This window comes from Arachis ipaensis, chromosome B09 (assembly GCF_000816755.2).
Source record: "Arachis ipaensis cultivar K30076 chromosome B09, Araip1.1, whole genome shotgun sequence".
Lineage (NCBI taxonomy): Eukaryota > Viridiplantae > Streptophyta > Magnoliopsida > Fabales > Fabaceae > Arachis > Arachis ipaensis.
Window position 1 is genome coordinate 914,901 of NC_029793.2, and position 14,473 is coordinate 929,373.

Below are 14,473 nucleotides of genomic sequence, written 5' to 3' on the forward strand. Positions count from 1 at the left end.
ACAAAATAATTATCTGACTGATCTTTTAATATATGATTAGATACATGTGTATAATTTATTTAAATCAAATTAAATAAATTTAAAATTCAACTTATTTAAAAAATAAGTGAGTTGAAATAATAATTAGTTTGAATTAATCAAATAGTTAATTTATTTATTCACTTAAATAAATATTCAAATTTTATCTTATATAAATAATAATTCATTAATCAACAAAATGTTTAAATAAAATTTTGATTACATAAGATTTGGATTTTCTAAAGTTTGAATTTTACTTTAAAGAATAAAGTATAATCTTCTAGACTTGAATAGTTTCTCTTTTATATTTATTTTTAGTCTCACTTATGAAATAAATAATAAAAAATTACACTTTATTTTTTAAAGTAAAATTCAAATTTTAGAGGATTCAAATTCCTTGACATAATCTCTAATTTTTTTTGTTAATGAAAAAGAATTGACAGGTTTTTTTTTCTTTTGTAATCTCCGCCGCAAAACGGCGACACATTAGGCACCGCTTTTGTTTGGTTCAATTCGTGTGCGTGTTAGTTTCAATTCCCAACGACTCTGAAAACACATTAACATAACAAACAACATTAACATCTCTCTCACAAAATCTTACTTGGATTTTGACGATCTCACTCTTTTCTTCTCTTTTTTCAGTTCGTTTTTTTCTTTCTTTCTTTCTCATATGACATAATTCACACACAAATACATACATCAATCTCTTTTGCTTTTATAGTTTTCTGGTGCAAAAATGCCAAATGTATCTTCTACCTTCTTCCTTGCCCCTTATTCTTCACTTGGGTATCCCAAAGTTGTTTGCTTTAGTGCACTCCAAGGCAAAGCTTCTTCCATTGATTCTTCTCCTTCCCAATCTCCCATACCCAGGTCTCTTTCTCTTTCCAAGCTCCATTTTTTAGTCCTTTTTTGTGCTTAACTTAATTCTGCACATGCCGTGTTTGTTAATTTGCTCCACTGAACACTAGCTTTGACTTTCATACTCATTTTTTGGAATTTGATGGATTTTGGGATATAATAATTTCTTTTTGTTTTCAAAACTTATCTGATGCTTGTAATCATTTCTGCTCATTCTCAAAAGGTTACAATTTCTTGCATCATGGTTGAATTTGGATTTTCCAAGACATATGTAATTTCCTTGTTTTGGGGGGGTCTTTTGTTTTCTCTTTCTTATTTATACAAGTAAACTCTTTGTTTGCAGGCTTTTTAGCAGGGGATGCAAGTTAGTTGGATGTGGTTCAGCTGTTCCTTCTCTTCAGATTTCCAATGATGACCTCGCAAAAATAGTTGATACTAATGATGAGTGGATATCAGTTCGTACTGGGATTCGTAACCGCCGAGTTCTTTCAGGTTAGTGAATTGCTATTTGCTACTGCTAGAGCTACTATGGTTAGGTTACATAGCATGTTCTTAGGGTGGCTCTAGAATTTAGTTGCTGTAGAAGTCAATGGAGCATCGATAACTTATAAAGCAGGCCATTGTTTCCGTGGATTCATCACATAAATATATTGATAACAACTTGTTCAAAATATCATTCGAAGTCGTATTGTGTGGTGATGGACCTGGCTTGATGTTGTGCTTGCAGGCAGGGATAGCTTGACAACTTTAGCAGTAGACGCGGCACAGAAAGCTCTTGACATGGCAAAGGTTGATCCGGATGATGTTGATCTAATATTGTTGTGCTCGTCTACTCCAGAGGATCTTTTCGGCTCTGCCCCTCAGGTATGGGTTAAGGCTGGACTATAAGAGAAGCTGCACAACTGTATCAAATGATTGAATCACTTTCATGATCTCTTATATTGTCCTTATGAATTTCAGATTCAAAAGCACCTTGGCTGCAAAAGAAATCCATTGTCTTATGACATTACAGCTGCTTGTAGTGGATTTGTGTTGGGTTTAATCTCAGCGGCTTGTCACATTAGGGGTATGGATTCATTATTTTGTTGAAATGAGGTTGTAATATCTTTTTAATCTGGTGAAAAAATCTCTGTTTATCAATATGAATGTAGGTGGTGGGTTTCAAAATGTCCTGGTAGTTGGTGCTGATGGTCTTTCAAGATTTGTCGACTGGACTGACAGGGGGTCCTGTATCCTTTTTGGAGATGCAGCCGCTGCTGTACTAGTACAGGTAAATGTAAACCTTCCTAATGGTGTCTGTCATTTATAGCAGTATTCAATATTTCCATTTAATAAGTTGAACAGTCGAACATCATTTGTGACTGGGCAAAGTATTTGATGGAGCTCTTATAGAAAGTTCCATCAAATGGAGTTGACTAAAATATTTATAAATTGGGAACAAAACTCTTAAAAAAAATTTATTAACGACCCCTTCTTCTTCATGGTTGCAATCCTCACCAATTCACCATACTCTATTTTATCCAAACTCTGCACAGTTTAAAAATTTGACTCAGGTTTACTCATCTATGAATATTAATTTAGTATTTACAAAGTAATATTTTGTATTTAGTTGTATCGATCAGATCCACAATAATTATGTCACATTAGTAGTAACTTTGAACCAAAAAGCAACCTTTTTTATAGCAACCTTTGTTGGTCTTGTTTTATAACGATGACTAAAATCATCTTCGAACCTTGAATCTGTCCGGGAGACCCATTTTGGTCGCCACAGTGTTCCCACTGGCAAGAAAATCTTCCGACTGAAACAGAAGACCACCAATGGAGTTCTCAGGAAGAAGTTTCAACTGAGTTGCTGCCTAATGACCAGTAACAATTTCTCGTTATCTTTCTCTTCGTATTTCCATTATTGAATAATGAGAACACACTAATCTTAGTGGCTTAGTGGCAGTGCAAAGGGTAGTATTCTTTTGAGTTAAAAGATTTTTTTCTTTTTTCTGTTTAACCTCAACCATAGAGAAGAGACTGATAAAAAATTGTTAATTATTTTGTTCCCAATCTATAAATCTAGAAAAGTGAGATAGGACGAGTTTTAAATATTTTAGACAGCTCCATTTGATGGAACTTTTTGTGAGAGCTCCATGAAATACTTTGCCTTCTTACTGTTAATTTTAGCTTATTATAATGTTTGCATTGTTATCTTCTCAGTTTGAGTTGAAAGGAAACAAAAATTGATGACATTGCTCCCGTTTTACGATTATACTGCAGGCTTGTAGCGGTGATGAAGATGGTTTATTCGGTTTTGATTTGCATAGTGATGGTGATGGTCAAAGGTATGTGCTCCTTGCTCCTCAATTTTTTAATGCCATTCTCTTATGTTTTGTGACTAAGCATCTGATTTCACTTCCTGTAGGCATTTGAATGCTACAATTAAAGAAGATGAGACCAATGATGCAGCAGAATCAAATGGTTCGGTGTTCAACTTTCCTCCCAGGCGACATTCATATTCATGCATTCACATGAATGGCAAAGAAGTCTTTCGCTTTGCAGTGCGAACTGTTCCACAGTCAATTGAAGCTGCCCTACAAAAGGCTGGTCTACCTGCATCGAGCATCGATTGGTTACTTCTCCATCAGGTATCGGGAACATATCATCTGATATCTAAGAAAGTGGTACCACTGTTGAATGTTAATATAATCTTTATATGAATGTTGTCCAAACTCCATGATTCTTTTTCTGTGCCATCATGTGAAGTTCCATATAGCTATTAATTTCTTATTTATCTACTTTCTTGCTAAACCAGTAGGTATCGAGTTCATTCATTCTTTTGGTTTTTGTTAAATCCTATTATTGAAAATGAATTTAAAGGAGAAAAAAACCGTAGCTTGATAGAATTTTTTGCAACCACCAAATCACTAACTCCACAACACTGCTTTTTATAATATCATTTTGCTGAAAGAGAAGCAATAAGTACAAAAAAGGATGAGCATTCTCAACAAGTAGTCAAAATGACAAAGTTAAATCTTAAGATAAACCATTGAAGATTAAATATCAATGCCTTTGCATGACAAAGCTGAGTGGTAAAATTTAACTCATGATTAGTAGAGTATAAATTGGGTAACTTGCTCCTTATTTCTGAACAAGTGTAGGCAAACCAGAGGATCATTGATGCAGTCGCTGATCGGTTAGAAATCCCCTCGGAACGTGTAATATCAAATTTGGCTAATTATGGTAACACAAGTGCAGCTTCTATTCCGTTGGCTTTAGATGAAGCAGTTCGGAGTGGGAAGATCAAGGCAGGCCATACTGTTGCGACTGCCGGCTTTGGTGCTGGTCTTACTTGGGGATCAGCAATATTGAGATGGGGCTGAGCGAAAATTGAACCTGTCCAAACACTGTTACACACTTGTAGAAATGAGGGAGAGTTTTGCTGTTGGATAAAAGGATCATGCAGCATTCTCAATTCAATTAGTTCTTCATTTTTGTCTTCAATTCATAGTCTGATATTTTTTCCCCTTTCTCCGAGTTATGTATCTACGATTCGGATTGATCTTATAATGGCATTTTAGCCAAGAAGCTCTCTTGTTGCAAAATGAATTCAGACTGCAAAAATAAGAATTTGAATGTTAAAATAGTTTTTCCAAATGAAGTTTCAAGAAGTGGGCCTTTTATTTGTGTGCATTGGTTGCTACATACTCAACATTCTTCAGATAATGAGTTCAAATAAAAGACAGATTTGGCAGAAATCCATTACAGCATCCTAGCTTTTTACACCTGATATCAACCTTCCCAGACCCTCTTTTAGAGTGGGTGAAAGTGCAGGACAATAAGTCAAAACATCATATGACTGAATCACACCCTTCTTGGCAAGTAACTGAAGAGCTGATGATACACCCTTAGCTATGAGAATCTTATTCTCCACCTGAACATCATAGTTGTCCACAAGATATAACAAGAACTCAAGAAGATTGTGTGTGATGTCAATGTACTTCTGAATAGAATGCACCATCAACAAAATTGCAGGCTCTATGTTCATCACACTGTCAACACTTTCATCAAAAAAGAGCCAATCATAAAACAGAGCAAATTTAACACTTCTCTCAACATAACTGCTCCTACATGACTTCAAAAGCCAGCCTATAACAGCCCATCGAGGAACAATGTCTGATTGAATGATCTCATTAGGTGGATGGTGTGCACAACATATGAATCTAACTATATCAACTATGATAGTTTCTCTATCTGGTTCATGAAGAAACTTCTGAAAAAACCATATTTGGTGCCTCTTTTGATGTCCCAATTTAACATATGTCATCAAAAACCGCAATCTGGTCTCCATCTCAGGATTGATTCTAAGCAAAACATACTTGCTACAAGTTCTTGTGCGGTATAGCTGCAAAACATTTACAAATCTTGAAGTATTGAACTTTGATGGACAAAGCATCAAATCCTTCCAAATATCTCTAAACTCAAGAACATGAATCAAATCCTGCAACAACCGAATGAAATCCCTGCCGATTCTTAAACACAAGTGAAACTCTTCCCTCACAATCTTCACACACAAATAAACCTCCAACCTCCTCAAAGTCTCAAAATTTTGATCACTCGGCCTGTTGGTTCTACAATGATCAGCCAAAACTCTAAGAAACACATATAAAGCACATGACAAAACATTCGGTTCTTCTTCCAACAAGCACTGCCACTTGTTCAAGAAAAGTGTGGCCATCTTCAAACACAACCACAAATTTCCATCACTGAAATCACCTCCATTGATTTGCCTCAAAAGGGACACCAAAAGCGCATCGAAACCAATCCCCAACACATAAATCATTTCCTCAGCAACCCAAAGTAGCTGGCTTTTCACAGAACCAAGGAGCTTTGGGTACAACTGGTGAACTACTTTGATGAGTAAATTGATGAACATTGCATACCCATCTGTTATTATGCCATGTAAGTGCTTGATGTGGGTTTTTGCAAAGTGTGGTTCGGTTAGGATGCCATGGAGGATTGCACGGTTAAGTTGGGAGTATTGGTCAGGGTTTGGAATGGATATAGAGAAGGAAAAAGGGGGTCTTAGATTTGGTTGAAGGGACTCAAAAGCTTGTCTCAGAGATAATTCAAGTTGGTTTTCAGCTTCAAAAGGAGCCTCCACAATGAGCTTCGATGCCATGGAATAGAAGAAGCTTACTTTGATTCTGAAAAACCGTTAGGAGTTAGAACTGTGATCAGAAAAGTGATTGATAGGTTTTTTTTTTTTTTCATTGTTTGGTTCATTCAAAGAGAAGAACACCATCAACTACTGTAACAGCAATCAATCATATTTCAACAAAAATCATATTTTGAAGTGAAATTTCAGTGTACAAATCCTTTGTGGTGAAGATTATAATGCATAATTGTAAATAAATGAAATTAATAAAATGAATTCATCAAATTACGTACCAATTCTCTCTGTTCATTGCTTCATGGAAAGAAATTGAAGGAAGGTTGCTTCTGGACCTCCACAAGAGAGAGCAGGGAGACGCGACGGCGCTAAGCTGAAGATATCACTTTTGCGGCGGCGCTGATGATTTGGGCCTTTCCGGCCCAATGGGCTCATGTTGAAAAAGATACAAAAAAAAAGGTGGCCTTTACATAGAGGCTAATTTTTTTTGTTATGGAAGTAGAAGTGGTGATATACTTTAATATTGTAATTTTTGGTATTTTTTAAAACGGTGAAAAATACACAAATTGGAGAGTCTGATTTCTGTACTTCAAATTTTTTTATTTTTTTTACCATAAATCAGACGGTCTGATTTGTGTACCTCTCACAAATCAAACGGTCCGATTTCTGTATCTCTAATAAATCGGACGATCCGATTTCTGTTTCTTTAGTTAAACGATTCCACATTTGAGTATAACACCCCAACAATCCATATTTTAAAAAAATACTACTACCACTCCAATATTAAAAATAAAAAGTTCTTACATAGCATGTAGCATTAGTTAGTAGTTGGTGAGTATAATTTAGGGTAAAAAACATATTTAAGTCAAGGGAAGAAACTTGTTACACAAATCAGCCAAATAAAAATCTGATTCATCAATCAACCAAAGCATATTATTATGTAATTCGAAGCAACTTCTTTCGAATTACATTCCTACATAATTCGAAACAATATAGTTCGAATTATGCATAAGCGTTTTGTGAAGGTATATCGAAGCAACTTGGTTCGATTTACTCCTTGGTTTTGTTTCTATATAATTCGAATGGGGCTGATTCGAATTACTATGCATTGAGCTATTACTCTATTACAAATTTTTATAGTATTCCAAACATATTTTAAGTTATTTTTAAAAATTATTTTACATAGAATAAAATTTTTTTTGTGGTATACAAAACAATTTATATTTACCTCAATCTATTATTTATACAATGTTATAGCATCTAAAAAAAAGTTAACAAAAAATTCAAGAAAAAAAATCTTTATTGAAATGTATAATATCCACCAAACGTGTCGCTTTTCAATGTTGCTTGTCCAAACAAAATCTCATCAAATCGAAGACACACTCTCCCAACAAGATCATGAATGGACGGCTCAGATTGTTCCTTCTCACTTTCTCTCTCATCATCTTCTCTAGAGAGAGAAACAAATATGAATGAAGGAAATGAATGAATGAATGAAACAATGCACAGCACATTGTTTTCTCTTTCTTCTTTCTCTATCCGAAAAAGAGGATGATTCACCCATTCTCTGCAAGTTCCCTCACCCACATTCATATTCCATGCAATTTCGCCACTTTTCTCTAACCCCATCTTTAAAAATCTAATCTTTTTCTCTTCCATTGCTTATTTTCTCTGCTAAAGTCAAAAGTTTTCACCTTAGCTTGAACTTGAAGAGATTTTATTACTACTATAATAATTACATTAAAATGGCTATAGCTATGGCTGCTTGGAGTCTTGGACCTCAATTCAGTGCTTTTGATAGCACCAACAGCTTTAGACCTTTGGAAAGGACAATTTGTGTTGCTCCTTCATTGAAGACTTCTTCTGGGTTTGTTGCAACTACTGCTACTAAGCTATCATGCATTATTCACAGCAGAAGGTAAACTGAGCTATTGATTACTTTTTATTTGTTGTTTTTTCAAATCTCTTTGACCATACTTGTTGATAGATAATCATTTCATAACAATTCTATTTTCTGTTGATGATTAGTTGATTTGAATGTTCTTTGGTAGTTATTGTTGTTGTTGTTTTTGCTGCTGTTTTTGTAATGCATGGAATTGTAATTTACTTAATTCAATTAGTACTTCTAAGAACTTTTTGTTAATAGTGATCCTGTGGTACTGATGTTTGGATCCTCTGCTCACTGCTTATGGTAATATTCAATTCTGGCAAATGATTTGTTCTATTTCTTCAGCCCCAATGTTTCTAGCTTGAATGATATCTGGTTGTATCATATGTAGAGTTGAAAACTTAATGGACTTATATGTAGTCAGATTCTGATTAAGGAGAAAAAAAAATTGCAGTTATTTCTTTTGAATTTTAGCTCATGTGCACTTTACACCACTAAAATTTCAAAATGTGTGATTTTTCGACACCCTGAGGTTGTCAAATAGTGCATAAAAAGCCTTTTTTTATTAAAGTTCCAAGATTGTAAACTTCACAAGCCAAAGTTCAAAGGGGTTAATTGTATATTTTAGTCTGATTAATTAAACTAGGAAGTAAAGTGCTGAAAGTGAACCATGAACTATTGAACTTCTATATTATTGCCAAATGTTGGTTTTTTTTTTTGAAGGCTATTGAACATGTAAAATTTGCAAAGTGAGTGTGGTAAGATGTAACCTTCAGCTAGGACTGCATCTGAAAGATGTGTCCATTTGTTTTATGTTAATTGTATGTACCCTTTTGTCAGATTGTCATCTTCCGGAACTACAATTATACCCCGAGCAGCACCTGTTACTGATGTGGAGGTATTGCTATTTAATGTAATATCAGCATATATGAATGTTGCTTGTTGCATGTGAATGATCATTGCTTCATTTTTTCTAGTCTTCTTGACTGCCATTGGTGAAAATTTGTTTTTTTTTTTTTTATTCTGTTTCTGTGGAGAACAGGATGGAAACCAAGGCATCACCGATACCGTTCCAACTCCAATAGTTATAATTGATCAAGACTCTGATCCAGATTCAACCGTGGTCGAGATAACTTTCGGTGATCGGCTTGGGGCTCTTCTTGATACGGTTGGTTAGCCATGCTTTGACTTAATTTAAGCTCTTATTAATTCTTCCTTTTTATATATATATAAATTTCTATATTGCCACAACATAGAATTTGTGGATTTCCAACTTTCTCTTTTATTTGGTTTTGTTGAAACATATTTGATAATGTGCATCAATAAAATTTACTCTCTGTATGGTTGCAGATGAATGCACTAAAAAACTTGGGTCTCAATGTTGTTAAGGCAAATGTTTTTCTTGATTCCTCTGGCAAGCACAACAAATTTTCGATCACAAAAGCGTAAGTGCGACATCATTACACATTATTTATGTGATGTTCATAATGCATGTTACTATCCAACCATTGTATGTCTCATTAGGACTAATATCTTGGATCAGGTTTTTCAATTAGCTTTTGTATTAATTCATTGGATATGTATGTTGCTGGAAATTTGTTTACAGTGATACTGGCAGAAAAGTGGAAGATCCGGAGTTGTTAGAGCAAATTCGTTTGACAATTATAAATAATCTAATTCAATATCACCCGGTATGCTTCCCTGACTATTCTCCTTATCATTGAAGCATGGTTTTGTTTAGATGCCGATAGCGATTCCTCTGCTGATTAGAGTTACATGTTTCATACTGGTTTAGGAATCAAGTTCCCAATTGGCAATGGGAGCAGCTTTTGGACTTTTACCTCCAAAAGAGCAGGTGATTAATGTCTACATTTTATTTTCACTCATTATGGTAATAATTGGTCATTGTAGAAATAGAGCTAAATTAGAAAGTAGGATCTGGTGTTCATTAGACCTTTAATTTCAATCTCTTTAATCTGTATTTCTTGATCTTAAACTGCAGCATAAAAGCTTGAGGAAGCGAAGACGGTAGAGTAAATTTTTAGGGCCACTTCTTGAATCTTAATAGAACTTGCAAATATTCATCAACAATGTAGTTGACTATTCATCTCTGGACTCTGATGACTAATCTTCTCTGAACTTAATGATCATTTTTCATATCTTTCAGGTTGATGTGGACATAGCAACCCACATAAACGTTTCCGCCGATGGTCCAAATCGAAGGTAAAGCATACATTTTCTTGCTTCTTCCTTACATAACTGAAATTCTGATCCAAATAGCCTCACATAGTTTTTGAGGTCTTAAAAAAAGTGCTCAGTTCCGCATTTGAATTATTATGTGTTACTTCTTCTGACCAATACATATATGCAATTGCTTAATGCTTTTTTTTTATATGTTTTTCCTTTTTGTAGTTTGTTATATGTTGAGACAGCTGATCGACCGGGATTACTGGTTGATCTTGTAAAGATTATTACTGACATAAACATTGATGTTGAATCTGGAGAATTTGATACTGAGGTATGTATATCATGTTACATTATTATGGCCTTCTAGTAATTCAAAACTATTTTTATCAATTAAATAACTCATTAAAAAAATGGTGAAATGTGCGAATCTTATCGAAAATCTTCGTTGCCGAATCTAGGGTCTCTTGGCTAAGGCAAAGTTTCATGTTAGCTACCAAGGCAAAGCAATTATCAGGCCTCTCCAGCTGGTAACATTATTCCTCCATTGATTCATAAGAAATCAAGATTTCTTTACATGCAAGTAACTAAATGTGTGTTTATTGAGAAAGTTGTAGGATTTGAATTATCTCTATAATTTCTATTATATTATTTATGTATTATTATTATTTAATAAATATTTTATATTCAAAATGTTATTTATTTATTTATTTTAACTAACCTATAATTTTATTTCTATTGTTATGTTATCATTAGTTTTTTAAGATATTGTTAAAACTTGTTATGTCATTGTTGATTATTTAAAATTTGATGTTGAGACTTGTTATATGTATTTAATTTTTTTTATTTAAAAACCCACAAATCCAAACCGATCCAAATCGCTTGTAATCGGATCGGATCGGATTTCCAAAAAAAATTTATCCAATTCAAACTACACCGCACATTAATTAAGCGTTTGGATCAGATGACTTTTTCCATTAAAACCGAACCAAATTGCACCGCGAACACCCGTTATGAGTTGATACCATGCCACCTAACGCTCACATAACAATTTTGCCACACCTAGCATCCATCTTTATTAAGTCCCTCTCACAACTTACACATGAATCTCCAAACATATTCACCTACCTATTTTCCAATTTTCACATGAATATTTGTTTACACTTATATACAAGACACACAACAACATGAAATGACTAGAATCATCAACAATTACTCTATCTAAAATTGTTAGTATTTGGATTGTTTAGTAGTAATTAAATTGTTCAATTTTGGATCAAATTATGGCTTGTTGTGTGATGATTATGGATAGAGCTTAATTAATCATTGCAATTTCATTAGTTACTTTACATCTTACATTGACATGAAAAAAAAAAGACTTTACCAAGATCTCCACCATTTGAACTATCTATAAGACTAATTCTGAAACTCAAACACTTCATTCAATTAGTAACTCTTCCTCTCTTTTTTTTTTTTTGTTTATTAGAATTTAGGGTTTTAGAGTTTAGAGTCAAAAATCTCGGGGATCAACAAAAATAACTGGAGAAGAGGATTTAGAAGTCAACCAATCGGACGGCTCACATTTCTTGTCAAGATTCTTGATGCACCACATGTCCTCAGCCCATGAGAACTTGGTCCAATGTGGGACAGCCTCTCTAACTGGGTCCCTTAGGCCCAACTCAGCCACAATGGCCCCACATCCACCATCATCTCTAGCCATATTGTGCACAAGTCCACATAGACCCTTCATGAGTTGTTTACCATATTTTCCCTCCATGTGTAGACCAAAAAGACAATAAACCCCAAATGGCCTAAAAACATCAGGGAATGAAGGTAACCTTAGCCATGGCATCCATTCATCTAACAACCTTGTACCTGCACAACAAGCATGTGCTAATGGTGACACACCCTTCAATTGCAATTTGAACACTTCTTTGGTGTTCCAAACACTTAGTATAGCATAGCTTGGAGGGAGAATACCCATTTTAAGATCGAATTTCGTCATATTCTTCTTTGGTATTGCTATAAAAGTCCCCAGATTGAGTTTGTTTGACAAAATTACGTCCATATCCTTAGGATAAAATTCCGAATTCGCGAAGATATAGTTGTACATCGACTCGGCTAGGCGCACTGGAAGCCGAAGCATGGCGATTTTGGAGCTTATTGGCTTGTAGTGAGCATGAACAGGTTGCACTAACATGGTTAGAGTCCTAAATTTTGAGTATCCACATTTTTTTGTGAACAAATTGAGTGAAGGCTCATTTGTGCAATCAGTTGCCATATATGCATAGTTAGCACCTTTTTGCTTGCACCATTCTTCTAAATGTTCAACTAACTTTGTGCCAATGCCATATCTCCTGCATGTGCCAATAGAACCTTTAAACTTGTTATTTCCTTCTCAACTATCACACCATTTTTATTTTATCTTTTGCTTTTGTCCTTTAGCTTTTAACTTCATTTCTTTATTTTTCTTAAAGTAGAGATCTATATTGAAAAGTATCAAACATGAATTATAATTAATCAATCAAGATTACCAAACTTTCTATTTATTTCATAAAATTTTGTGAGATCATATATCTATTATTTTTTCAGTATTTACATATAACCTATGATGCATAGACACTGACACGGACATGGGACACAACACGATATGGGACACGCCAACACGCGAATTTTAAAATTTTATATGATACGGGGACACGTATACATATAAAATATAAAGTATTTTTTAGATAAATCATAATGATATTTTGATATTTTATTGATATTAAAATATAAATTAAAATTTTTAATTATTTTTAATGTTTTATTTTAATTATATTAAGTATTTAAAATATTTTTTATTTTAATAAATAATAATATATACTATATCTAAATTTATTTTAAAAATATATGTTAAGAATAAGACAGGACATGCTGACACGTGATGGTATTTAGGTGTGTCCGGAAAAGAATTTTTTATTTTTTATTAAGACACGTTCGGACACCACAGACACGCGTGTCGGACGAATGTCGTCATGTCCGAAATGTGTCCGACACGCGGACACGACAACTCAACGAAGTGTTCATGCTTCATAGCATATATGTATTTCGTTTTTATTTTATCTTTATTACGGGTCTCTGCATATAACTTATATTATTATATAATAAATTATGAAATAAAAAAATATATATATACTAAAAATAATGAAACAAGAATTAATTAAAATGAAGAGGGAGATGATGTGGATGATTTGAAGTGGGCAGAAAAAGTGGACTTTTGTGGAGCTTATTATTAAGAAGTTAGGACCAATATTTAGTGATATAGTTGAAATTAAGAATAAGACATGGTATCCTATCCAATTGTTAGTTTGTTGCTAAAGTAGCCTTGTATTAGTGGATACATGTGTCAATGACAGCCTAGCTTACCTCTCCTTTATTCACACTTTCCATGATACGAGGATCAATAACCTTCTCTTTTTTTTAGAATCTAATCTCCCCACCACTTCTTTTTCACTCCATTTTCTTTCTTTTTTTTTTTAATTATTTTATAAATAATAATAGGCAATGGCAAACAGAACAGAAGCAAAACACACTTTCTGAACTGACTTTTGTGGAGAATACACAACACTAAAAATGCTACTAACTTTTACTTGTGCTATTAAGAGATAATACTCAATTTGATCCCTGAAATTACACTCGAGTCTCAATTTACTCCATAAAATTTTAATTGCCTCAATTTAATTTCTAAACTTTTCAATTGATTCTGTGATGGAAACTACTGTAGGGACTAACGTGATTAAAATTTAAAAAGTTCAGAGACTAAATTGAGGCAATTGAAACTTCAAAGACTAAATTGAAGTTCGAGTATAACTTCAGGATCAAACTGAGTATTTTGTCTGCTATTAATAATAAAATGGTTTAATTTGTGACATCACAGAAAATTGGATATCATTTGTGTTATATATTATTGCATGTAATAAATGGGACCAAAAGACAAATGTTTTATATATTTATTGTGTATGTCTTGTAAACTAAATTAATAAATAAATAAATAAATAATATAATAGGAAACAGAGAATTTATTTAGAGAGTGTAACTAACCTGTGTAGAGGAGAGACTCTGAGTCCTAAGATATAAGCAAGCTTTATATGAAGTGATGAATTCCCCTTTGTAACTGTTTTCACACACCCTCTAATCACTCCAACTACTTCTCCTTCTCCATATTCTGCAACCTTTTTAAACCCCAAACATATAAAACTTTCAAACTTAAAACATAAATTATATATTATGCAATCTAAGCAATATACTCTACTTCAATTTGAACATCATCTATGGGTTCACATCTACTACTTTTCCTTTTTTTCAAAAAAAAAAAAATTAAATTT

The 14,473-nt window shown here is 33.5% G+C and overlaps 4 protein-coding genes across 5 annotated transcripts in view; 2 read left to right on the plus strand and 2 right to left on the minus strand.

Moving 5' to 3' along the window:
• LOC107617196 (3-oxoacyl-[acyl-carrier-protein] synthase 3 A, chloroplastic) lies at positions 526-4,513 on the plus strand. Its single transcript, XM_016318960.2, has 8 exons — positions 526-888; positions 1,220-1,368; positions 1,604-1,740; positions 1,837-1,942; positions 2,028-2,146; positions 3,142-3,206; positions 3,287-3,509; positions 4,023-4,513. Exons 1-8 carry the CDS (start codon positions 755-757, stop codon positions 4,242-4,244), a joined length of 1,155 nt encoding a protein of 384 aa, XP_016174446.1. The 5' UTR covers positions 526-754; the 3' UTR covers positions 4,245-4,513.
• Positions 4,364-6,472, minus strand: LOC107617192 (integrator complex subunit 3). 2 transcript variants are annotated; one of them, XR_001614845.2, is made up of 3 exons: positions 6,313-6,472; positions 4,570-6,068; positions 4,364-4,476 (listed from the first exon to the last, which is right to left on the minus strand). XR_001614845.2 is itself a non-coding variant. In XM_016318957.2 (2 exons), exon 2 carries the CDS (start codon positions 6,041-6,043, stop codon positions 4,634-4,636), a length of 1,410 nt encoding a protein of 469 aa, XP_016174443.1. In that variant the 5' UTR covers positions 6,044-6,068; positions 6,313-6,472; the 3' UTR covers positions 4,519-4,633. The 2 variants fall into 2 exon arrangements, 1 of the variants encoding a protein (XP_016174443.1); XM_016318957.2 differs by lacking the exon at positions 4,364-4,476 and having other exon boundaries at positions 4,519-6,068.
• On the plus strand, positions 7,506-10,636 carry LOC107617197 (ACT domain-containing protein ACR11; the record flags this gene model as incomplete). Its single annotated transcript, XM_016318961.2, is given in 9 exon segments — positions 7,506-7,952; positions 8,763-8,820; positions 8,965-9,090; positions 9,273-9,367; positions 9,529-9,613; positions 9,718-9,777; positions 10,090-10,145; positions 10,335-10,440; positions 10,568-10,636. Coding segments are annotated over 9 exon segments (828 nt in total), but the record flags the coding sequence as incomplete, so codon positions are not given.
• Positions 11,422-14,473, minus strand: part of LOC107617194 (probable N-acetyltransferase HLS1) — a 4,248-nt gene continuing 1,196 nt past the window's right edge. Inside the window, exons 2-3 of the mRNA XM_016318958.2 lie at positions 14,190-14,320; positions 11,422-12,463 (exon numbers count right to left, since the gene is read on the minus strand). Of these exons, the coding sequence (XP_016174444.1) occupies positions 11,617-12,463; positions 14,190-14,320 (978 nt within the window). The 3' untranslated portion in view covers positions 11,422-11,616. The remainder of the gene's footprint in view (positions 12,464-14,189; positions 14,321-14,473) is intronic.

Coding starts and splice junctions, on each gene's coding strand:
- LOC107617196 (XM_016318960.2), top strand. CDS start 755: ATGCCAAATGTATCTTCTACCTTCTTCCTTGCCCCTTATTCTTCACTT. Junction 889..1,219: donor TCCCAATCTCCCATACCCAG/GTCTCTTTCTCT, acceptor CTTTGTTTGCAG/GCTTTTTAGCAGGGGATGCA. Junction 1,943..2,027: donor AGCGGCTTGTCACATTAGGG/GTATGGATTCAT, acceptor ATATGAATGTAG/GTGGTGGGTTTCAAAATGTC.
- LOC107617192 (XM_016318957.2), bottom strand. CDS start 6,043: ATGGCATCGAAGCTCATTGTGGAGGCTCCTTTTGAAGCTGAAAACCAA.